General features: G+C 44.4%; 1 protein-coding gene across 6 annotated transcripts in view; it reads left to right on the plus strand.

Moving 5' to 3' along the window:
• SH3PXD2A (SH3 and PX domains 2A) overlaps positions 1–25990 on the plus strand; it is a 269813-nt gene that overhangs the window by 178300 nt on the left and 65523 nt on the right. For 2 of the 6 annotated variants that reach the window (XM_042804727.1, XM_042804803.1), the window contains exons 7-8: positions 8395–8442; positions 17566–17697. In XM_042804727.1, the coding sequence (XP_042660661.1) occupies positions 8395–8442; positions 17566–17697 (180 nt within the window). The other 4 variants (XM_042804760.1, XM_032988716.2, XM_032988717.2 and 1 more) reach the window with 3 other exon arrangements.

Here is a 25990-nt window from a genome sequence, read left to right on the forward strand (position 1 = left end):
GTTTTTTCCAAAGCAGGGCTATTGCTCTGTGCTCAGGTGTGCTGGCACAGCACAGGATTTGAGGAGGATCTTCAGCTAAGTCAGTCAGACTTCATCTCCTTGAAGCATCTGTGTGTGTGTGACCCAGTTCTGCATCTTCAATCAAGATGTGAATCTGTCCACTCCAATCCCACACTCCAAATCTAGTCTGTGGTATTCTGACAGAAGGAAACTGATCTCACACTTCTACTTGTAAACCATATTTTTAAAGTCACTGTTTATACTGAAGTGCTTTGGACTTCTGCCTGAGGCTACTGAAGAGAAGAGCAGATAGGAGACTTTATTCTGTACTGCTTCAGTTTTCTGCTGACAAGACATGTGGCCGTTGAATGTATAGGATCGCTGTCTTCTTCTGGGTGGCCCATATGCTGGGGTAGGAAGAAGACGGGTTAAGAGAGGAAGTTTTTGTGTGATGTGTGGGTTTTTTGTTTTTCTCCTTGTCTTTTAAACTGAAGTGTGGGGACGGGGTACAGGATTAGGGAAATGAATGTGTTTGTGCTCTTCCCCTGTTCCCAGTTTAGTGTCGATGCTGTGCAGAGCCTTGTGTTGGGGAGAGAGAGCAGGGAGGCTGGATGGGCAGGGAAGGACTACAAGTATGAGGTGTGGCTCAAGCACAGCCGTGGCAGAACAGCATGCACCCTTGTGAATGCCTTGGAGAGCCTTCAGCTGAGCGCTGAGAAAGCACTCATTACCTTAGGGGGTGTAATGGCATTTCTCATGGTTTTAAGGAGTCCTCTGTTCTCCATCTGCTCCTGTTCTGCTTCCTCCTTGGTCTGTCCACGGCAGATGGTATTAACACTGCCTGCATGGGTTTTTCCTCTCTTGCACAGAGAGAACTGTGTGGTATCGGATTTTGACGTTGGCATGCTAGATAAGGCAAGTGAGAAATGTACTTGGGAGCTGGAGTGGAGGGTGGCAATCCTCAACCATTGCAGGAATCCACACATGGCACAGATGGGTCTGGCTGGCTGAGAGGAGCAGACCTCTTACCTACATGTTTTGGATAACTTAGTCTCAGGCTGGTGAGCACCTGAAACTTGAATCTCTCTTGTGAGAAGGAAACCTGGATAGCAGAATATGTGTCCTTAGGCTATAGAGAGTACTCACGCTGAAATAGCGCTCCCTAAGTGCCTGCAGCTTTGTGTGTGGTTTTATACCTGTCACATTCTGGCTGGCCTGCGCCTGGGCTGTATGACAGGCAAAATCCTCACAAGTCTGCTCTGGATGGAGTGGCTCATCTAACCAGAGATGGCTGGAAGCCGTATTTTTAAGGTGCTCAGCAGGAATTACAACGTATGCATCAATTGGCCAGCTCAGTCTGCTGCCAGTTAAAACAGGCTGTCTGGACATGCTGATTCTGCAGTACATTTTCTGTGCTTGGCAGTGTGACTTCTTTGCAGTTGGGATTTGACTCTTGCTCTTTTTTTGAATCCTAGTGTGCATACGTACCTGTGACTTTACAAGTGCAATGGCTGGGGCTTCTCCGCCCTCTTCTTTGGCAGTGTTGGAGGCTGTATTTTTTTCCTTGGAGGGGTGATGCTCTCAGTTTGTACAGCTGTAGATGTGGATTAGCATTCAGATATTCTAGGCACTTCCCAGCAAAACTGGGAACTGCTACAAAACTGTATTTGCAGGGGCCATACCACAGTGATCATGTGGGAAGCAGTCCTTGCTTTCCATGTGGAAAGAGTTAATATGAGCTATAGCTGCCAGAACAAAAACTAAACAATGTTGGATACTCACTGGATCTGCGAATGGGATTAGAATGGGCTTTTGCAGAAGTAAACAGAGTAGAAAATTGGGACTAGGTTTTCTCTACGTGCATGCTGTTAGAAAGGACGAAGGACTGTATAAGGCTGTAGAAATGCAGCTGGTGAGCATGTCACTGTGCAGTTTGTCAGGCACACGATCCTCTCTCTCCATTGCTCCATTCCGACTCAGGAAAGGGTGCTCTGGTTGTGGATTTCTCCCCTCCCTGCATGAGTGAGTTATCCAGATGATGAATTTCTGAGGCACACTCAAGTCACGTGAAAGCCAGATGTGAACATTTTCCAAGCAGTGTGTGTGGGTCTAGCGTACGCCAGGCAGCAATGCTTACGTGGCAAGTGGAAGTGGCCTGAGATTGGTCTGCAGCGTGGTGCTGGGGAGACAAGGAGCCCCGGCAGCTCCCGGAGCAGCTGCTTGTGCTGGGGAGAGAAAGATGCTTGCTGGGCTCATCACTGCAGCTCAGCACATCTGCCCTCAACCCCTGCACAAATGCAGTGCTTCTTCCCAAGTACAAACCCTGCACAGGCTGTTTATGATGGGGCTGAACTTGGTGAATAGGACTAAAATTAAAGGCTTTTTTAAATGCCTGCTGCCAATCCTCTTACTCGTGCACTTTAGCTGGATTTGCATGTTTGATAATCTACTAGTCAAATATTTTTCAAGATGTAGCCCTTAAGATACTGCCTCTTGAACAGATGGTATGGGGAGTGGAGGTGATGTTCTCCTTCAAGTATATAGAAGAGGATATATCTCTGCAGGGATGAGAGGTTTACTTTAAAACGCAGTCTCCCAGCGGGTAAAAAATTGAATATAATCTCTGTATTCCTTCAAGGGCTATCTTAAAACACTTGCTTTAAACATGATGCATCAGCATCCCACAGACATAAGAGTAAGGAAAGCTTATTTAAGCTGATCTGGTGAGGGACAGGGGTGGCTGCTGCTTGCCTAGCAATTAAGTACAAAATAAATCTGTCATTGTGGTACCTAGGAAGCGTAATGGCTGACTAGGCCCACCCTGGGTCAAGCACGGGGCACAACTGTTGTTTTTGTTGAGGTCCCTCTGGAGCCTGGAGGGAGAAACATCAATGGTGCAGTTCAACAGGGTGCCTTGAGCGGTAGTGCTTGAAATGGATCAAAACAATTGCAACATTTCTGTGCCATCCCCGCATTTCTCTGGCTATCTGTTGTTCTTTGCCTAATTGAATGAGTTAATTGTGTGAGACAGGAATGTGTGAAAATGGTTCCCATTCAGAGTAAGGATCATCTGCATTTTTCCTCTTTCCAAGCTGTTTTATAGTCGTATCTTAGAGCTACATGTAGACTCTTTATCAGAGTAATTCTCTGATAAAAGTACTTCCATTCCTGGGGGAGATTAGCAACACCAAGTATTTCTCTCTCCCTCCCCTAGTCTAATATTATTTTATCTTACTGCCTTTCCATTTAACCGAAGTTTCAAGCCCTAGCTGAAGGGGCAGGGGCTAGAGGAGAGGCACCTAGAGACAGTCTGACAAAGGATAGTCAATGAGTCTGGGGGATGAAGGGTTTGGAGGTGGTTCACAAGGGTATGGGGGAACACTGAGCATGGTGCTCCTTACAGATGAGGGCAGAAGCAAGCCTGACAGTTTTGGGGTTCCTCACTGAGCTTCCTGCTCTTGGTTGTATGGATGGCCAGCCTTACCTTGTCAGGTGGAGGAGGTTATTCCTCAGCTTGTCTTAGGAGGGCAGAAAGGAAGCAGTGGGGGGAGAAGTGGAGGCAAAATCTCAGGAAGAAGCTCTGGAGGAGGCAGAGAAGGGATTGAGTAGGCTGAGCCTGGCTTGCTGGGTTTCCTTACCTGCTTTGGGCAGTAAGGTGTCCCACATGAGTGCCCAGGACAACAACATGCTGCTTCATTTATACCAACTCCTTGGTAGGCTTGGCCTACAAAATCTAGGCTGAAATAAAGCCTTAATTTCTGTTTTCTGTTCTGTCATATGTGATGAACATTACAGCGAATAAAGTTCTAGGCCACTTCTAAGAAATGGACGCTTCTAAGGAACAGCTCGGTCAGCCCACTCCTTGCTGACTTAACAAATACCACTGTTGGGATGAGAACACCCCTATTCTTCTCATAATGCCTTTTACTTAAACTGTGACGAGTAGAAGAAGCATTTACTTCCCCCAGCTCCAATCTGAGGAATTAGTGCCAGTTACTGGACCACCAGTGAAGTTCTCTGAAGTTGAGTGGAGCACTGATTGTTGGCTTCCCTGGAAGCCAGTATATTTTCAGTTTAAGATTGTAGTGCTTAACCTTTTTTCACCCTCTCAATAAAGACAGGAAGGATGTATGTCCGGGAAATGAATCTGCAGATGTTCAGCTGCACTTGCTATTGTGGTCCTTGAATAACTGAACCAATAGTACCTCCTTATGGAGAGGACTAATGACCTACAGGATCACTGTTGGAAAGGGGCAGTCTCAGATGTTAGTTTCTCTTCAGCATGGCCACTTGTTGTTACAATCCTTTTCTCAGCGTTTTAAGGTGCACCTTAACAGCTGCAGGGATATTTCAGTATTCCCAGGTGATGTTTAAAGTAGGGCTTCATGAGAATGAGAGTGTCATCTTAATTAAATGGACCTAGGACTGTTATCTCCTATGCAAGGCAACTTCTATAGAACAGGTCATGCTTGTGTAATTAAACTCTTTACCCTTCAATGCAAGGTAGCCACATCCAGATCACTTGTTGGGACTTGTCTTCAGCCCATGCTAAGTTCTCAGCTATGTGCAGAAATCATTTGGGGCAAGGTCTACATGGCCAGAACTACAACCATGCTGAGACTCGTGACCAGTGTGATCTAGTTCCCCAGAATTACTGCAGGAATCTTGTTGGGAAATATATAGCTTAACAGGCTAGACAGCTATACAGACACTAGTTTACAAAGAAGTTTGTTATAAAGGTTCCTGATAGCCCCAGCAACATGCAACCTGTGAATCTTTAGGAGGGTGTTCCTTCTGGCCCTACAACAGTGTTAAATAATGGATGCCATACTCAACATTGAACTGAACATTTTAAGCAATGTCACTAACAAAAAGAAACCTGCATCAGTAGCTCTGGCTAAAATGCCTGTGGAAGAGGAGTTTCTCTGTGCCTGCTGGACCAGGGATCCATCTGGATGTGCAGTACTGATGTGAACCATGAATGTAGTGTCTCCTGGATTTCGGTAGCATTGAGCTCATGCTTCAACTCTAGACTGACTCTAGTTTTTGTAGTTTTTTCCTGAAGCTCACTCTGCTCTAACTGCACAGGAAACACATAGTCTGCTGCTAAAATGAGATGAGTGGGTCTGTATTGCAAGTACAAAGTGTTGGTCCCCAGCAGTCTGGTGCCTGTTCTCTTACCAGTGGTGGGAGGAGCAGCAAGCAAACCAGTCTCACTGGCAGCAGAAAAGCTTCTGGTAAAATCTAAAATCATCCATTTCATGTGTTTCATTCACCACAGCAACCAGCTTAATTATGTCTTTAAAGCCTTTGCTCCACCATCTCCTTTCTTTCCTTCCCCACCTGAGGAGTGCAGCTGACCTGTCTAGGGGTTGCCCACCTCTGTGGTGGCCGCTCGGATGGGATGGGGTTCAGTGGCCGCTTCCAGTGGCATGCCTGCTTAACTGCTATTTCTGTGCATTGTGGCTCCAACAGGGAGCCTCCTCTGTGCTTTTCATAACCGCCTCAGCCCCATGGCTTAGCTGTAATTTATGGACCCATGTTTCTTTTGAACATTTAAAAATAATTCCTGTTGGAGGGGTTTGTTCTGGCTCCAGCTGAAGCCGACAGCAAGGGCTGTGTGCGTTGGTGTTAGGAGCAAAATTGGGATGCTGTTGCCTTAGGAGTGGCTTGCTTTGAGGAGGCAACTTTTAATTTCCCTTCCAAATACTGAGATTTTTCACCCCCCCACCTCCTAAGTCATCTGAGACCAGCCGGCACGCAGCCGTGTGGCGACAGGGGAGAGGAGAGGCAGGAAGAGAGGGTTTGTTCGTTTACCGTTACCAATCCCATTGGAAACCGGCTCCAAGCCCCATGCAGAATTCCAGTAAAACTCTGTCCTAAAGGGGAAACCCGGGGCCGTTCAAAGCTTGTGTTTTGTTGGCTTGGACACAGTGTGCTTCTGGGGCCTTTGACCTCCTCCCTGTACCCTGGCTCCCTCCGCGGCTCTTCGTTTGAGCTCCCTGTGAAGTGGAATCCATCACTAATATCTGATATTTTTATTATTTGTAGGGGGAACTCTTAGAAGCTGGTAGCAATTACAGCTTAAACGTCTTGGAATAAAAAAAAAAAAAAAATCCCCAAGAAGGAAGTTTAATGCTAAGCAGATGTGCAGGAGCAGCTGAAATATGCTAGCTGTCTTCTGCTTCAGAAGCAACCTCATCCACATCTAGCTGCTGTCAGGTTGGGGCAGCTGAGAAGTGCTGCTGCTTTTATGCCGCTTCTTGGACTGGGGAGCCCATGTTGGGGACCTGTGGAATTGTTTACCAGCTAATTGCCCTTTTATTCTGGCTTAGACCAGTGATTTTGACAAGGAGAAAAATTACTTTGATTAAAAAGAAATTAAAAGAACTTGATAGTAGCTAACAGAATTGGGGTTTATGGTGAGTTTGGTTCCTTGATATCTCACACCGGGTGTCTGTAAATATAGCTACTGCAGATCTAGGTTTAAACTCCCTCTCTTCTTGGGCAGGCAGATCCAGGGTAGCCCTAAACTTGTATTAAGCGCAGCTTATACCCTCTGTCTTTAATTGTTGGCCATTTCAGCCTTTTGCTGCCAGTTTGGATTGGGGCAAATTGTTTGAAATCTTCCCAGTTGCTCCTGCAGTACATCTTCTGCTTTATTTATCATTGCCATATTCAGGTTCTTCTGTCTGGAAAAAGATCTGACAGCTGACTGAAGTTCCTAATCCTGTTCCTGAAGGCAGTGGAAGCCTAGTCAAAAGCTAATAGACAAGTTGCTGACAACAACTCCTTCACACCCTTTCCCGTGCGTGCCCCAAGTCTGTAACAGAAACATGCTGTATATTCCCTCCATAAGCTAAAGCAGAAGTTGCTCTGCCAGATGATTTCCTGTTGTACTGTACCAATGCAGAGCCTTTTTCTTTTTTTCCTAAATGGTAATCCAAAGTAAATTATTGTTATTTATCAGGGTGTATTTTGTCCTGTATTGTGACAGTACAGTGTTTGGGAGTTAGATGGTTGGAAGTCTTAAGGTTTTTCTCCAAACTGCCACTACTGAGAACTTACTGAAAAGTAAGGAAAATACCAAATCTATCTGAATTCCAGTTTTGCTCTAACACAATGAAAATTGTGTGCCTGATATAAAGAAAGGATTTCAAAATCTCACCATTCCCTCAGCACTAAGGAAACGCAGCAATGTGTTTCTTGGACCTCTGGTTTCCAGTGGGAAGGTTTGAAAGCTGTTTCTTATGCTTTGTATCATGCTAGAGATTTCTCAGTTACATATGTACTAGGAATCTATTACTGATTTTGGCTGTCTTGATGATATTCTGCAGGTCAAAACATGGTAACAAGTCTAATAGAGAAGGCCACCAGTATAGCTTGTCCCTCCAAGTGATTGAAGGGTTCATCTTCTCTGCTGTTAAACTGATGGGACCAGAGCTAGGTTCCACATTGCAAATGAGATTTTAAAATTGCATTTTGGAATTGTTTGTCAGAATGTAGGCAATTCTTAGCCTATTGTATAAACATCTCTCCTTGTCTCTTCTCTCAGACAATGCAAGAGTAACAGCTGCTCCTCTGCTATCTCATCCCAAAGAAGGGGAATGTTTGCTGGTTCTTATTTTGAAATGGGGGCAAACCTGCTAACTTTTAAAACATGCTTCCAGTGTATTCAAACAAAAAAAAATAACACTTAACATTTGAAGATTATTCCCAGAATCCCAAGCCAAGTATTTACACCTCATTTCATGGAGGGGGAGGGAAATCTTTTGACCTTGTTGGTAGCAACTCTATTAGTTTTCTCCTTAACCAGGTTTCTGCCTCATTCATTGGCTAAAAAATGGTATTTCTACTTATACTTTGAATGTACCTTTATTGGAGCTTTGTAGTCTTTTTCCATGGAGCATTATTTGTCTATTGTTATTTTCCTTAATGCTATTTCAGGGTAACAAAATGCTTGTAGAAACTTGCATGTGTTTGCTAAGCTCAATCTCTGCGAGTGGCCTGTTGGTCTTTTGGGGATCATTAACAGCTGCAAAGCTAAATACTTTTGCAGGTCTGAGGCTTAATGAGTCAAACTGTCTCTTGGTATGCATTCCTTGTCCTGTGGGAAATAAGCTTGGAGCATATCTTATTCCAAGATCTCAAAATCGGATCACTACAAATCAGTTTCATGAGTTCTGCAAGTCTCCTAAAAGGCAAAAATTAGCTGAGTAGCTCTTATGACGTGGCCTTTAACTGAGTCCTCATAATGCCAACACCCCTCTTAAGAAAAAGTTAATGTTTCTTTCAAAGCTGTCTTGGCTAACTTTCAAACTTTCTCATATGACTGTTTTCTTGTTTCTCTAATTACTTTCTCTTTTCATGGCTGCCCTCTTCTTGGATTTCAAGTTTGGATGTCCAGTTTGTCTGAGACTCCAAAAAAGAGTGTCGCTCCAGGTAAATTCTTGTGTCTTGATGTTCTGCATGCTATTAAAAAGAGAAGTTTGTAGTTCAAACGCTGTGTGGTTTTGTAGTTGTATTGAATGTGAGTCTCTGACAGTGTGTATCCAGGATCTGTTGTCTACTTGGATATTAGTTTTTTGAGATGCACAATTTCTAATAAGGAAGAGCTTTGCTTTTCTGATTGCTGCCTCAGCTTGATGCTTCTGCTAGCAGTGGATAGTAGTTTGCTGTTGTATGTTCCTTGCCCAATCCAAAGCCACAATCCAAAGCAGCTTCCCCTTTTGTGGTGGGTTGACCCTGGCCACAGCTAAGTACCTGCACAGCTGCTTTCTCACTATCCCACGTGAGATGGAAGAGAGAAGAGGATCAAAAGTGAGAAATCCTGTGGTTGAGATAAAGGAGAGAAACACGACTATGTGCTCCTTTTTCTTCTGAAATGCTCCACAATAAGTAGAAAGGGGTTTATATGGAAAACATAGAACTCTGAGGAAGATGCGAAATTTTCGTGGGAGCATTAGACTCCTTGTCACAAGGAGTTGGGAAGGAGGAGAGAGCAGGGAGATGACTTCTAGGTGGGGTGTCAAGTCCTAGGGAGAAGCAGTCCAATATAAGGCAAAACCCAGTCTTTATGGTATATGGAGCTGGGACTTCCCCTGAGTAACCAGTGACTCTTTTCTGCAAACATTTGTCACCTGATGTGGAACACCAGAGGAGAGGTCTTTTCTTCCTTCAGACTTAGGAAAAATGACCACGAGACGTAGACCCTATGTCTGTACAGGATGCTGGCCTGATCACCCAGGCGGTTAAGGCCACATATAGGTCTCAAGGCAAGCAAAGTGGAAACACTCCTACTGCTTTCCACACCTGACTTGGTAGATATTCAAGTTCATGCCCTGTTCAAAGTATGTGAGCAAAATCTCACAATCCTCAATGGGTGAGTGCTTGTTTGGCTGAGGATTTTAGTAAACAAGATGTGATTTCAGAAATGCTATCCTTGACGGAAGTTGAATATATCCTGGGTTGGTGGTGTGTGTGTTCTGCCTGATCTTAGGAAAGTAGGTCTAATTTTAGGGTGGTAGTTGGATATAAAAGCACAGAAATATCTGAAGTATTCAGTCATAGGAGCCTGGTGGTTGATAGATCACCAGGGAGTTCAGATGGAGAAACAGAATGAGTTTGAGCAGGAGGGAAACGTGTTGAGGAGGAGACAGAAGAGGTGCTGTTGCTTGGGAGGAATAACAAGAAGCCACCAGATTACCTGGCTGGGGCGGGGGGGGTGGGGTGGGGTGAGGTTGAGTTTCTCTGACTCTCTACATCTGTGGGGATTGTTTCATGTTGCTATAAGTAAAATGACAGTTGAACACCTAGGCTTTCATCAAAGGTCAAGGACGTGAAGTCTTTAAAAGATACAGATTTCTTCCCTTCTGTTGACCACTTTTAACCAAATGCATGTTGCTAGTTTGGCTTCAAAAATCTGTGCATGATGATAGGGCAAATGTAAGTGATTAACTGCATTGCATGGTGCTTGAGAAGGTGAATGTTGATACATAGTCCTGCTCAGAAGTCTTCTGGCAGGTTCTTAGCTCCCCATGCTGTTCCAATTCATGTGGCCTTTCAATTTATTTCTCATCCAAATGAATCCCCAGTTCCCAGCACAGCTACTCTTTGTTCCAGACCTGCCATGGACTGTATTGTAACGTGGCAGGCTGACAGAGCAGACTTGAATTTGAACATGATCTTTACTCACGTAGTACATACCTGTACCGTCGGCTGGGGATTGGAGACTAGAACAGAAGCTGCTTTGGTGCTGCCCAAGCTCCAGCTGAGGGCATAAACCTGCTCCACAAAGTGGAGACTCTAACCAAGAATTGAAAGTGGTTTAATTTCCTACTTTGGAAAAAGATGGGTGACATACAGCCAGATCCCGAGCGGTGCTGTGGTGGGGCACTAGTGTTTGGATCACCCCAACTGCCGTTAAATTCCTTGGCTAGTCTGCTTCGTGCCATATGGAGTAATGTGAATGTGTTGCACTGCTGAGCAGGACTAGGGCAAATGCCAGAGTATATAGGTGACTTCAGCCTGGTGGAAGACCCTGTCTAGCAGCTGTGTGAAAATCTCCAAGCAGTTTAACAGATTTATGTGCAAAATACTAAAGTTTTCTTAACTGTTGCTACCTGTAACCTAGTTGGTTGGAATCGCTGTCCAGAGAGCCAACTTTCCGAGAAGGAGTGGAAAGAGGACTCAACTTTTTTTTTTCCTTTCACCCTCCTGCTTCTAATTTTTCTTGGCTCTGTCTTGAAACTTAGCAGATCAAAAATAAAAAATAAAAATCCTGAGACTAACAAGCTCCACTTGGCAAAGGTCAGCACTGAATTTCTCCATTTGACAGGATTTTGCTGGAAATGTGGCTAAGGACGATAAAGAAGGAAGAAACTGAACTGGAGCACTTGCTTGAGAGAGTGCCTACCATTTACCATGGGCCAAGCTCGTTCCTGACACACTCCCCGTGGGGGCTGTGTTTTGCTGCTGGTTTTAGCTGTGCGTCAGGCACGTACTCCAGTGCTGGAAGCCACAGTCTACCTTAGAGCTGCCATTTGTCCTAAACTCTTGAAAGTTTATCCAGATCTTGGTTCTCAGAAGTGCTAGAAAATACTACGCATGCCTTATGCTGGGGAATGAATCCAGGCATCAGGTTAATCTGCTGCTGCTAAGATTGTTATTCATCCCTTCTTGGTGGCAATGCATGCTTTTGGCTTGGGCTCCCTGTAGCTGTTTGTAACAGCAACCCGGGGGGCCAGGAGGGACTTAATAGAGCTCATGGAGTTACCATCTATACCAAATTTCTGCATGTATAGCCAGAAAGATAACAAGAAAGACTAGAGTTTTAGCTACTCTTCAAGGAAGCTATTGCCCCATGTACTGAAAGGCTTGCAGAGCACAAGGGTGCTGTGGAGTTGAGCAAGGTGTACGCATTGGATACTCACTTATGGAGAAACTTCTTGTACGTTAATCATGGCTGCCAGCCTGGGATGAGAGGGCTTGCATGCTGACCTGGCCATAACTGAGTGGATGGTGCTCAACCTTGCTTTATTCTTGGGCACACCTGTCTTGCTTTGAGTATCCTAAATTACTTAAATGGTCAGATCCAAACCCTTCCCTTTCTGCTTTAAAACCTATCTCTGTCTAATAGCAGGGAGTCACCAGCCTCTGAAACAGCAACAAATTGCATTTTTCTTTGTAAAAGAACTACCTGGCCAAACTCGGGAGAGAACTACAGAAAGTATAGTGTATTAATAACCCCTTTGATAGACTTATCCAAATATTTCTTTTCAGCTATAATGAAACATGTCAGTACTGTTTTATTGCTACTGATTTTTGTCAGTACTGTTTTATTGCTAAGACCTGGAGACTGAACTGGACTTGTACTAAAGTCCTTTAGTTGCTAAGGGTGATACTGAACTTCTGTCACCGTCCCTAAAGTTTTGTGTCTTAGGACTGCTACACCAAGAGCTGTTGACCTCTGAAGTTAAACACTGCTAGAACTTGAGGGATTCCTGTCTAGCTGAAGGAATGGAGATGAATCCCCTTTCTTATTGCCACAAGCTGTGAGTTGCCTTTTACCTTCAAGAATAATTGATATGCAAATACAGCCTGAATTTTGGTAAGTGGAAAAGGGTCTGAAGAATGGCAGGCTGGAGTGAAGGAGTATCCAGGACATGAGCCAAAGACCCAATTGTTTTGTTTAGGGCACATTAAAAACAGAAAAGCAAACATCCAAACCAAAGTAAAAAATCCACACACACACTGAATAAAGGAGAGATCCTAGGCTTAGAAACATGGTTTTGATCTGAATCTGTATTGTCCCCAAGGAGATTTGTAGGACGCTTCATCAGTTTCATCCTACTTCTTACTCTAGGAACTAGTTATTTTAGGAACTGTTTCTGAAACCCCTGTGTAGATCGTGAGCTCTTGTGTAACCTGGTGTGCTTTACATGGTAGAGTCTGTTTTTTATCTTGCATGCAGTAGACACTTAACCCAATTCTTAGACAAACCTAAGCTCTCTGTCTTAAAATACTTGGGGGTAGATCACTGGCAGAAGGCTCAAAGAAAACGTGAAGTTTTAACATGTTTATTTATCAGTGATGTGGCCCTTCAGATAAGAAAGAAAAGAGGTAAAGTTTTTAGGGGAAGAAAATCCCTGTGTTTAGAGCTAGGCATATGACTGTTGTGAGGGGATAGACTGATTTGAGGATTGTAAGTGGGCTTGCTGCTATTCTGGGTATTCTTTTTTGGTTTGTTTTATTTTTTTCCTCCTTCCGCAAAAGAGTTTTCCAAAGATACGTAAATACTTACAGTTGAAGAATTGGCTTTAACAAGAAACCACAGCTCTAGATCCAAGCTACCACAGTTACTCCTCCCTGTGTGAAGGAAAGTGCGAAGCTTTGACTTTATCATATGGAAAGCTGTGACACTCGGGGATGCTTTCTGCCAGATGCCCCTGTGTGCAGACCCTGCACGTGTCTTCAGCAGTCATGCCCAGGTCGGAAGAGCTGGACTACCTGCCAACTGGTTGTTCAACTCTGAATCATCCTTATGGCATTTACTGACCGTTTCTGTGGTTTTGGCTTCTGCTGCAAAACTTCCACTGACCGGCCCAGTACTAATTCATTTAGTCTGAATCTGTAAACACTTGATTGATAATCATAAAAGGGCAATATAAAGGCCCGTGTGCTGTATGGATTGAAAGAGCAGACATGTTTATAGCCTGATAACAATAGAGTACTCTGGCAAAGATCAGGAGTCTCAGATTTCCATATCCAGATGATTTTATTTTTGGAGTCCAGTTGGTGGTTTTCATTTTTGGCTATTGCAAAACCGTCATAGGTCTTAGCTGTTGCAACACAGGAGGAGGAGGAGGAAGACGCTGCTTGGAACGGGTGCTCTGCACTCTTATTTAGGAGGCTTTCACAGTAGTTGCTGGTCTCAGAGTACAGCGGGAGGAATGATGCTCCCTCCTCACTGCCTGGTGAGGGGAACAGGGTGCAACTGCGTCACTTAATAGTGCCAGCTGTGAGGGGCATGGACAAGCCCCGATGACATTTCTGCCCAGCCACAAGAAGAGAATCACTGAGGTGAGGAGCAGGAGGATTGTAAAGTGGAGCCCTATGGAGAGGAAGAGGGGTATCCTCAAGACTTTAACCAGGAAACGGACTCGAGGCAAAAAGAAACGGAGAGGCAAGCAAACTCTTATTTCAGCCAGTGATCTGTTGTGCACTCTGCTCTGGGGAGGGCTTGCAAGTTGGAGCTAAACAAAAACACGCATTCTGCTTTTTTGGGCATGAGGGGAACGTTACCTGGCATATCAGCCTTATTCTATCCTCTGCTCTCTGTTTCTCCTTCCTGCGCTAAAGAGGCTGTTAAAAAAGTGGGAGTATAATGTCAGGGGGGCATTTCAGGGCGCATGTGAGCTTGCTGGGGAGCTTGTGCCACTCTGCATCCCTCTTCTCTGGCATGCTTATTGCTGAGCAGGCTGTTACTCATCGATGCGATGCTGTGTCCTGTGTTACAAATTAGACCTGAACTAATTGGCAGGGATGCGGAAGCACCCATGACAGCGGGTGTAATTGGTGCGGTGTTTGCTGTGGTGCTGCCTGTCTTGTTCTTTTTAATCCCCTGTAGAGGGAAACCCAGCAGTCTGACATAACATATCAGCAATGCTGTGGGCATCCTGAGTGTCATTGAGGAGTAATTCATCTAAAGATACTTGTGGGGGTGGGAAGGCTGAGGAGGGTTAAAGATTTTTACCCTAGTGACTGTGCCTGAAGGGAATATAGTAACAATTTAAACCAGTACCCAGAAAATGTTTAAGATGCTTGATTACTGGGAGGAGCTGTTTCTGTCTTTTTTTTCCTCCTCTCCTTCCTCCTTTCTTTTCTCCTTTACTGTTACTGAAGTCTTGACCTAGTCCTGGGTGACCATCACTCCAGGAGCCACAGGGAGCCCACCCCTCCAAAGGGGGATATCCTCTAGGCATGATCTGCTGTCACTGTAAATGAACAAGTTTGTTTGACCTTGGTTATTTCCTGGATCAAGGAATTTATCACCCTACTTATTTTGTACTAATACGAACCCTGTAACACTTATACAAGCTTCTGTTAAAACAGTCTCCTAATTGTATGTGTTACACTGTAGTGCCAAAGAAATTCTCCTGCAGTGAGTACCTTACCTAAGGCAGGACAGAGTAAATGGCATCGTAAAGTCCTACTAGGTTTCGGATGTGCATGGAGATATAACCTATCTTGCTGGCTTGTTGCAAACCTACTTTTCTTGGAGCCAGAGTTGCGGAGGTGGATTTGAAGTGCTGCTTCTCTGGGTTTCTTGGCAAGAGCACTGCCCTGGCACATGGTCCCTGCCTTGGCCTCGGTGGCTGATGGGGGGGTGTCTGCCAGCCTGCACTCCAGCCTGGTCCTCTCCCTGTTCCCAGCAGGGACATGTGTATCACATGAGCTCCACTTCTGCCACTAAGCCAATACAGTGGAGTTGTGGAGGTTTTTTTCCTTACTCTAGTCCCATGAAAACTGTCTAGGAGATTAAAGGAAAGAAGACATTTGGGGTGTCTATTTAGGAAGTAGCTTCCTGCATGTCCCCTTCTCTCTTTGCCACTTTTTGGTCTCTGCTTTTGCTTTTCCACACACTGAATTCTCTGCTGATGCACATGCATAAACATAAGGCCACAACGGCTTTTGTTTCTGGTTAGAGAACTGGTATTTATCTTAAGACTACAATGAAGTAGATGTTGAAGCTGTTACTTGCATAAATAGATTAAAGGAAGATGATGATGCCGCCCCATTCTGGACTGGAGAAGGGACTGTGTGAGAAGCAGTGTGAAACAGCAGAAAGCATCTCATCACAACCTAGATAACCCAGTTAGCACTGGTTTAAACCTGAGCACACAAGTGAAGTTGATTCATCATGAACGGAAACATGATGCTTATTTGGAATGAACAGCTATGGTGAAAATTCTTATAACAAATATCAGTGTTGTCAGTCCATGGTTGTCTCCCCCTATTCATGCCACTGGCTGTGGTTCAACTATCTATAGAAAAGCTAAATCTCTTAAATACAAACTTCTAGAGGAGATGACTCTTCTTTAAAGAAAATTAACCTATGTAACCTGAGGAGAGTCAGAGGCATGCTTAGGGAGTAGTAAGTCTTCTAATTTTCTGGATTTCTTAAATCTGGTCCAAAGGGAGGCATTGTGATAGCGTTTCCTTTCAGGAAATCATTGAATTAATTGCCTTTTATTCTAGGATTTTCATTTCACAGGATGCTGTTTAAATGGCTGATGCATTCTTTACCTCTCTCTTGGCAGGGATGCTAATTATTTGTCTGTAGAATCACTTTGCATCTTCAGCGCAAACACATATGAACATGCTGCGTTTGGAAATACAGCACTGAGCATCCTGTGCTTGGCTGTCAGTCCCCTGACTTGTCTGGTGGACAGTTTCAGACCATGCTGCTTCCTTCCCGTCTCTTGTAGCCAATTTGTCATCAGAGAATCAGGAGGCCTGGAGTCTGCTCCTGGCTCTGCAGCCATCACGTGAAATGGGACTTTCAGCAAGTCATACATCTGCTTCTGTCTCCCCTTTCCATCTGCATTTTAATCTAGAGACACAGGAACTGCCTCTCAATATGTAAAATGTATAATAATGCTGTTGGCCCAAACTGCTCTGCCCTAATACACGTTGCTGTAATTCAGGAAATCTGTAAAATAATTTTTCATTAAGGCATTTTGGCTCTTAGATGGAAGTTGTAGGTGCTTTTTGCTCCGGTCTGACACTTTGAAGAGTGTATACAAGAGGGCAAATTAATAAAGCCTGATGTCCTAAAGGTTTTCGTGACTTTTGAAGGCAGTTTCCAAGCAGAGCACAAGTCGATCTGTGCCTGGGATTGGAGTGCCGAGGCCCCCGTCTGCACTGTTTATGTAGCACTGGAGGGCTGAGATGCGTCTCATACGGCGGGCAGCAGCGCAAGGTCTCCCTCCTCGTCTGGCACAGTGTTGTGCCTGCCTCACGGCTCCACCCCGAAATGCATGATTTCGGTTTGGGGGTGGAAAAGTCAGAAATCAAAAGAAAAAAAGCCCCAAGAAGAAACTCCAGGAGCTTGGGGGGAAGGGAGGAGAATGGTTATTTTGCACTTTTTTTGCCCCTGTTTGTGTGAGAGCCTGTTCTCATTCATAACTGTCTCTGACAGCCAAAAGCCCTCGGTATGAAGAGAAACCAAACAACTGGAGAGGTTGGCTCCGAGGGCTGCAAAAAGGCACTGAAGAGCGATGGAGGGAGGAAGCCGGAGCACGTTGTGCCCCTGTCCTGCTCGGGGCTGCTCTGCCGTGGGGAATGCGGAACTGCGGAGCTGGTGGGGGGCAGGCGGGGGGTGGCCGTGTTTGAGCAAGGATCTGGCGCTATAACTCTTTTTTTCTTCTTCTGTTTCAAGTAAACACTCTTCCCCGCCCTCCCCTCTTTCCCTCCACCCCACCTCCCTCTCTTTCAATCCCGCTCATGTGTTTCTATTTAAGGGCTGCAGTGCAGACGAATATGATTGGCATCTACAGCCCCCTCTTGACTTTCAGCTCAAGCCTTTAGAGTGGAGAAGGAGCTGAACCGTCAAGGGGAGAGCTGTTTTGTTTTGTTTTGTTTTTTTCTTTGGGTTTACTGGGGGGATGGCTCAGCTGTGGATTTATACTGCTTCTGCCCAGGATTTTTGTCTCTGAATGGGAACAAGGATTGTGGAAACCATGTTGGGAAGAGGTTTATTTTCAGAATCCATCATGAAACTTTGCAACTAATTAACTGTTTTCGACTCCTTCTCATATTATTTTTTTCCTCCCCTTTTTTCTTTTTCTTTTCTCCAATGTCCCTCTGTGCTGCTGGGTTGTGGGCCAGAGGAGGCTGTTTCTATATGGCCAGCCATTTGGGGATATGCTGCGAGCCAAGGTTGTTTGCTGATTCGCTTGGCTCTGGTGACAAGTTGGCCTGTCGTGAATCGGATGGACGGAGGTCGCTCTCAAGGAGCCATGGCTGGAAGCTGGCTTACGGCTTGCTTTTTCCCTTCCCCAGGTGCTGATGCTAACTCTGAACCCATGATCCTGGAGCAATATGTGGTGGTATCCAACTATGAGAAGCAGGAGAACTCTGAGATCAGCCTCCAGGCTGGAGAGGTTGTGGATGTCATAGAGAAAAACGAAAGCGGTAAGACACGTTTGCTGCTTTTCCCTCTTCCAATGGTCTGATTTTTGCATGTGTTCCTCTTCTTTCGGTTTCCTCATCAGTACTTGTAGCTGTATGTTAGCTCCATCTGGTACAGTTACTATGTCTGGCTGAGGATGTTGAAGTTTCTCAATGTTGATTTGGGCTGGGGGCCAAATGTTGCCTTCTACTGTAAGAATGTTTCATAGGTTTTTTGCGTTAATTAGCCAGAGTACGCTAATGGAAAATGAAGGTGAAGGAGAGAAGGATCTGCAGCTAATGAAGCTGATGTATAGTAGACTGATATAGTTGCCCGGCTGTCTCTTCAAGTCTCTGTCAGCATTTCCATTACTAACTCCCTTTTCAGAGGATTTATAGGATGAGTGTTTAAAAATTGTTCGGGATGAAACTTGGCTTGACAGCTTAGACCGTGGCCCAGAACTCAGTAGGGAGGGGAGAGAACGTGCATAGGTAAATACGTGGCCATGCAGAGTTTCAAAACTTCTTGCAGAAGTGTTAATTGGGGAGTTTTGAGTCAAGGAGGCAGAGACTGTCATATAAAAACAAGATGAAACCCCTTCTGCCATCCGTGGAACAACCAGCTTCCACTTGGAAAATGAGATTTTTTTGGCAAGTGTTTGTATAGATGTCTTTTGTGCACTTTAACTCTTGGATGCCTGGTGGCTTTGAGTCAGGCTGAACAAATGCAGGACTCTGTACATATGAGTGGTTGGAGCGGGTTAGCAGCTGGTTTGAATAACTGCCTGTCTTCAGCAGCTCCCCCTCCTCCACTCCAGCTCTCCTTGCGTATTAATCCAGAGCTGTTGTCCAGGACTGGTTTCCAGCCCACTCGTGATTCGTGTCCTCATCCAGAGGAGCTGCTGGCATTTGGAGCTGTTCAAGCAAAGGCTCACGTTGTGGTGGTTCCACACACTGGGCTCTTGCAACTGGGTGGCTCTGGAGCATGCTGGGCATGCCAGAGCTTGGGGGAACCAGGGTGCCCTGATCTGGGACTCAAATCCATCTTCCAGAGCTCTGAGTCAGGTTATCCACAAGGATGACCATGCTTTTGTTTTGTTTTTTTCCTTCTTTTAATGGAGTGATAATTTCTCTGCTGTATGAAAGCCTAATGCTTGTTTGGCTCAAAGTGATGTAGTCAGTCGCTGGCCGGTGATTTAGTGTGGTGTCCAAAAGGATAGTGTGTGGAAACACACTGGCTAGTGTGAACAGAAATGCCTGTCTCCTGGGTACTGACTATATCACTTGCAAAACTAGTGGAGGCCAAAACGCTCATCTGCCCCACTTTAAAGCAATCATTGTGATTGAAGGGGGAAAAATGTCTTGTCTTAAACTGTGTTTGGTCTAGTGGACAAGAATCTTCCCTTCCAAGCCTGAGGGCTCCTCATTGTCAATAGTGGGTGTTACTGCTGTCAGAACAAGCCTGGTTATTGTGGCAAATTATTTTCATATCCATGCTATCCCTCTCTTGGATAATGGCTTATGGAGCCAAGGGACTTGGGCTCTTAAATAATGCAAGAAGTGTCTGAATTCCAAATTACAGTTCCTTTGTGTTTTCTTTTAATGTGGCCTCTCTGCCTTGCACACTTCACATCATATTGTACTGAACCGCATGGTATGTGGAGATATAAATGGAGAGTGTCAGGGTTTGAATTTAATTAGTGGGTCCAGAAATGGGACTCTTCTAAAGAAACATCCATTAATTTGGATTGCCGTTCTTAAGACCATATTCTGATGCTTAGCAACGAGATTTCCTAATGTCCATGTAAACAAGGAAGGAAATCTGAAGCCCTGAACTCCATCTGTGATCTTGTCCTTAATATATATGCATGTATAAAATAAATATATGGGTGTTTTTTTTTTTTAATATATGTATCTATAAGTCACAGATTTGCGATGAAGAGAGAATCATTTGCTTTGAATGCTTGTTTAAACTGTTCTGGCAGGGAAATGTTCCAAGAACAAGACTCCAAACATACTCTCACTCTTTCTTAGGTTAGGGATACCACAGGAATGACTTTAATACTATGACTTCATGTCTCTTCAGCTATAGCTGAACCTATCAAGGGTATGCAAAGAAAGTAGCAAATGTTTCTCAAGTGTCAACTTCTAAAACTCGTGAGTTATTGTTTAAATTTTAGTATCTGTTTAGTGTAGGCAAGTAAGCCTGGAAGATATGGTTGTGACTTCTTGAAATGTATATCCCCATGTTCTTAGAAAATAAGATTACTGAACTGTGCACATGTGTAGTAATTCATCCAACTGGTTATGTTGACTTTGGTATTTAAGGTGTCTCACAGGCAGATATGTGCTGGCCATTTGGTAGGGCCTTGTCTCGTACTTAGTTTTCCGTTTCACTAAAAGTGTTGGATAAGGTTGTCTTTATTATTGTGCCAATGAAAGTTATGACTTGGACATAATTTTAAGTTGAAGCTTCTTTTCAGTATTATGACTTGAAAGCAAGGTCAGCGTAGCATGTGGTAAATGATTTCTGAAACCCTTCATCTCAGTTATGAAGCCCATGGGTCACTGTAACCCAACTGTTGCTGCAATTGCCACAGAAGCAAACCTTGCTAGACTGAAAGAAATCTGTAGGATTTCTATACTTCAGAGCAAATTATTTAGTGATGTACCAGGTCTCAGATTTCAGTACTTGGTTTTTGCAGCAGATACCTATATTGGCTCAACAAAAATTGTCATTCAGACCTTAATTCTGGTTACATGAGCAGAAGACCCACAGTGTGCTTGACGTATCTGATGGACATTTACCTCCTTTTTTCCTTAGCTAAGGAGAAAAATCTACATGTAGCAATGTATCAAGAGAAAAATGGAGGTTTACAGTCTCTGCAGAGGGTGTTTGGGAGCAGGCTGTAGTTGCAGGGCTTGCGTTGCTTGCTAGAAGTAACTCATTTGTTTAAAGGCACTGTGTAACCAACTTGCACTGTCCAACACTATCTAAACATTATTTATGAACTATTTCAGTGTAACAATGTGAATAGTTGATTAGAGTCTTGTCTGTCAAGTACATAGGCTTCTTTTAAACCTTAACTGAAAAAGCCTTGTGGAATGACTGAAAAATCTATTTCTGTTGCAGAAAATAAATGTTGTGACTTTAAAGCAGGAATCCGACACAGATTTCTTTTAAGGTAGAAAGGGGAGGGACTGGGCCATAGCAGCAGCATCTCTGCCAAGTTTTGCCTGGATGTGGCTTGAAATGGTCAAGCTATAAACTGTGGCGGCAGTGTTTGCAATGGAAAACCTGACAGCCAGTGAAGTATAAGCATACTCCTGAGCGCCTCTGCTGCTGCTCTGCTCGCAGGCAGGACGGGCGTTCTTCCCTCACAGCCCCCGGGAGCCGTGTCTGCATCATGGGATGGCATTTTCAGCAGGGCTGAGCAGAACTGTAGCCATTTTCTTTGCAATTACATAACTGCAGACCAATTTCCAATATTATATGACACGCAATATGTGAAAGAAAGCTATTATGCCTAGCTTAACTTCATTGGGACCCAAAGGGATCTCTGGGAAGGAAGGTTGCTATTCTCTCCTTAGCTGGGATGTGGGACATGGCACTGAAGTATCACCATAAGGAAGGTCTCTACTCATCTGGGTGCCCTGGTTTTAGGGGTCTTAGGACTTGCTGGTTGTCTGCACAGTGTCAGGAGACTAGTGTCTGCCTGACAATGCACTTTGCTACACCATTTGATTTCCTTTGTGCTGCTCACTGGCTGCAGTCGTGATCTAGGAGAGGGACATAGAGAGGCCACCGCTCCCTTGAGACTGACTCCTGGGGGTGCACTGGCTTACATCTTGCAAACTCCCTCTTCTTAGCTTGAGGGATCTTTCAGTTATCTTCTGCTTCTTCATGGGGAACGTGACCCCTTTTATTTGAAGGTGTTGCTTCCCAGGGTTGTGGTTTTTCTTGGTACCAAAGCAAGCCAAGATTACTTTCATGGTTAACTACTGCATTTTGACTAAAGGTGCACCCTTAAAGTGTTCCAGGTAGAAACAGAGAAACATGGGGGTTTTTTGCAACTTGTTGATCAGTCTTTCATCCCTATATGCCCTCTGCCATGACTGTTTTTGCAAGTAGCATTGATTTCTTTGGTCCCCTTTCTTTAGTGTTGGTGAGGTTTTCGGTTTATGTCTTGTAAAGACCACTGTTCCTATCTTGCATCTGCTTTCTGCTGCTATACACCCTTCTCTAGGATGTTGTTGTTTTCATGGTTCCCCCCTTTGTACATGAAGGGAGCATGGTACTGTGTGCACTGCTAGCAAGTGTCGCTAAGCATTAATATTACCATCTTGCAAAAGCTGGCCAAAACCTGGTACATTTCTGTTTATTCTAACAGATAAGTGACATGCTAGCAGTTTCCTAGGCTTCAAATGTGGATGTAGCTTGACACTGAATTGTCATTAGCTTTGCATCCACTGGTTGGATGTGTTGCCAGACGCAGTATGCCTAATTGCCAACATCGTGCTTTATTGCAGGTGCAATTGTGCATGCTGGCTTTCCCTTGAAAGCTCTTTTTCTTACAAAGCATTTCCAGAGAATGTGGCCTATCAGCTATGATTCAGGACTTGATTTCTGTTTGTACACCCAGCCCTGCCCTGCTGTTTGCTCTGGGAAAGCTACTTAAGTTCTCTTCATTTCTATTTCTTCCCAGCATGGCTGTATATTTGAATTCTAAACTTTGTAAGAGACCGTGATCTTAATATAATAAGTAAATACTCCCTCATACAGCAGCCCCTTCTCTTCATCAGTCCTTGAGCTGTGCCTGGAATTTGAGGAGGAGAAATAAACACTTATGTAGATTGAACACCTTTCCTCTAGCACCAGTGGCTTCATCCCAGAGGACAGGTCTAGGTGAATGGCTGCCACTAAATACCTGGGATAGCTTGTGTAACTACTCTGTATGCACCAGTGTTCACAACTCTCTAACAAGCAGAACTGAAGCCAAGAAAGGACGACCCCAAACCCCTTCTTCAAAAGTGAAGGTCTGTAGACTCCAGTGCCCTATTCTGAACGCAGTGCTGCCTTGCTGTGTGTCCTGCCTTTCTGGGCCCGTCACCAGTCCTGCAGCAGAGGATACTTGATCCACTTATGAATCAGTTCCTGTCCTGCTGCAGTTTTCTGCCCAGTGCATGTACTAAGGCAGACAAACATAGGCCATCTGAGGAGGCAGGGTGGGTGACTAGGAATTTTTGGCTAGGAGTTACTGGAAAGTTGTTTAATGACACTAAAAGACAGTGTTTGTAGAAGTTTTCCCTCCAAACAGGGACAATGCTGGCAAAGCAGAGATGCTTTTCTCCTTCAAATGCTTGCAGCTCAGGGACTGGAGAAGGGCTTCTCTGTGCAGGCAGAGTTTCAGAGACATCTGTGGTAAGGATAAGGATGCTCAGTGGCACTGGTTTGTCTCACTGCAATGCAAAGCAGTGTCATTGCTTTCAGGCTTTTTGGAGGTATTGATCAAGGCTGGTTGTTCTCTTGCTTTGTTTTGCAACAGTATAAGCAAAGCATCCTGTTGCTGTGTCTGGTTGCAAAGTGTGGGCTTTATTTTAAACTTTAGTTGTCTGGAAGCTGGCATCTATGGAGGGAGCCTGGGTGCCTTGTTCTAAAGTAGTCAATGGAAATGGGGTCAATGGAGTGTTGATAGGATGGACAGGAACATTTAGAATAATCCAGGCTGTGTGCTGACTCTAGGGGAAGCCTGAGACAAGCTTAGAGCGGAGAGGTAAAAGTGGATGCTATGACTTGCTCTAGCCAAGTTCTCACTGGAGATCAGCTCCTTTCTGGGAATACAGTGCCTGACCAGCCCTACAAACAGGCACTCACTCTCTGAGTGGCCTGTTTGCAAAACGTTGAATGGATGAAGGGAATTTACATTCATACCAGAAACAGCCAGGTCAGCAGGAGATGAGGAGGAGCCCTCCTTCCTCTGCTCTTGCCCTTGGGAGCCCAAGGGTGGGGTGACATTGTCTAATGGCTTTAGCAGCTGTACTAAGCTGGAAGCAGCCCTTGACAGCCTACCCTGACCTCTCTGGTGTTTCTGTTTTATAAGCTATTTTCTGACTCCTTTTTTTCTTGCCTTTTTTCTAATATGATTGGATTTTTAAATGTGTGCCTCTGCAAGGGTAAGGAGGTGGTGGCAGCTTTCTCCTTCTGACTGTTCAACTTTCAGAAGGCAAAATATGTTGGTATGGCTGAAGCCCTCATTTGAGTTTCAAGAATTTAACTTAAATTTACTGTGTCCAGAAAGGAAGCATGCTGAAACATTTCTAAAGCAGTTACCTCTGAGCTGCAGTTCAAGGCTGCTCTGTACATGGGCTTGAACAATAAGTTATTCGGGACTACCATTTCTAAAGCTGTCTTATTGGTTGAGCATCACCACGCTAATATCTCAGCTGAGGTTGGGAGATTGCTGTATAAAACAAAATGCTTGAATTATGAATGTGCTTTAATATTCATGCTGCTAACTTGTGATGTCAAAATGGCTTTCCTCCCCCCCACTTAGTAACTTACATGGCAAGTGACTTTTGTTCCTGTGTTTAAGAGCTTGGAAGGTAATTCCCTATGCTGGAACCAAAGCTAGGTTGTTAATACTCTGGTGTTTGTAGTTGTGGTCTGTCACTGTGGAAAATTAGGTTGTTCTCCATTGCCACCTCTGAAATACCTGTGGCTTTGTGACCATCCAGAAGGACTGAGGTGGGCTCTTACTTTTCTGATGGGAATACTTGTTCCAGCCCTGTGAAAAGAGAGATTGTCCCTTTAATTGTGCTGTGATATTTTCATCTCTTCTGGGAAGCCTTTCTGAATTTCATAGACATCCTTGCTTGGCTTTCCTTTGCCCAGCTTTGAATTGCAGTGCGTACTTGCTCTGACTTCTTGGTGACAAGCTCATTATGAACACTTGAAATACGGCTGTCTGGTAACACTGTGCCCTTTGCAATGCCTAATTCTGCTGAAACTTTCCTGGGACACCTCCAGACTGCTCTGGAGCTCTGTTAGTAGGGATGTTTTGCTTGTTGGGATGGAGGAGTTGATTGGTGGCTTGTATTATTTTGGTTTCACTTGAGTTGGGAGCAGCTGAATGTCATACTAAAGTGACTTTCACCGCATTCATAAAGCCTTGCTAAAGTTAACTAGTAGTGTTGTTCTGTCAGGTTCATGATGGAGGTTTTCGGCGTGGTAAGAAATGAATGACTATTTTCCAAGCAATGCTGCCTCATTTCATTCTCCTATAGAAGAATAGTGAGTAATAAGTAATAGGGAACGCAAGAGATGTCATGGGGTCACATTATTTTAAAGCATTCTAATTTTTAATAGTACCTATTGCATCCCCTCTATGTAGTGTTTGCATTTAAATTGTTTTAAAGGAACATCTCTCCAGATAGACACAATAAAACTGAACTTCCAATTTGAAGTCATCCCTCTAGACCATATTTGCTCAAATGCTTTGAGTGTGTGGTTCATCTTCATTTTTTAGTCACATTTTCATTGTTTGTCTTAATCTCGGGCAACTGGTATTCTGACAGGGGTAGTTCAGTTATGTGGGTTTGTTTTGTTTTTTTGTTTGTTTGTTTTTTTTTATGGAGACATCTGAAGTCCAACCACTTTGACTTTTGAATTCATTTGCCATTTATTTAGCTGATGTCATGTCTCTGTGGGACAAATTTCCTCCACCCCCAAATTTCCCTAAGCTAGGGAAAAGGGTTATTGCTGTGAAATAGGAAGTCACCAGGTACATTAAATAAGCATCTCCAGCTCTGGGTTCTTCCCATTTGCTGTCTTCTAAGCATCCCACTGAAGTAAACAAGTTCCCTTTTAAACTCCCCTTGGCCTGGTTTGACATGGAACAGAGTACTGCCCATTTAGTTCTACAGTTCTCTAATCTCTCAAGAAATAGGAGCCCAGAGAGAGGAATTCCCCTACTTTGCAAGACCCAGAAGAACAAGCCCCCCTGCAGGGGCAAAGCCTTCACGCAGATGAGATTGAAAGAGGTCCCACAAGGTTGCAAGGTCATCATGTGTGGAAACTTTTCTTGTCTCCAAACCACAAGTGTAGTTCAGGGGGGGGAAAAAGTCAGTGTCAGCCCTTGCAAAGATTGTTTCTTATCTGTAACGTTTTTGACTTCCCCATACCCAAGAGGCTGAGACCCTTAAGACCGCCTCTAGGAGCAGAAAAGGGAATAAGCCTGTCTGGACTTCATGTTTGGTAGCTGTAAGCATTAAATCTGTCCCAGGACTTCTGAGATTGCCCTGTTAGTCTGGCTGCTGG

The sequence above is a fragment of the Tyto alba genome, unplaced genomic scaffold (genome assembly GCF_018691265.1).
Source record: "Tyto alba isolate M040663 unplaced genomic scaffold, T.alba_DEE_v4.0 Super-Scaffold_1, whole genome shotgun sequence".
In the NCBI taxonomy this organism is placed as follows: Eukaryota; Metazoa; Chordata; class Aves; order Strigiformes; family Tytonidae; genus Tyto; species Tyto alba.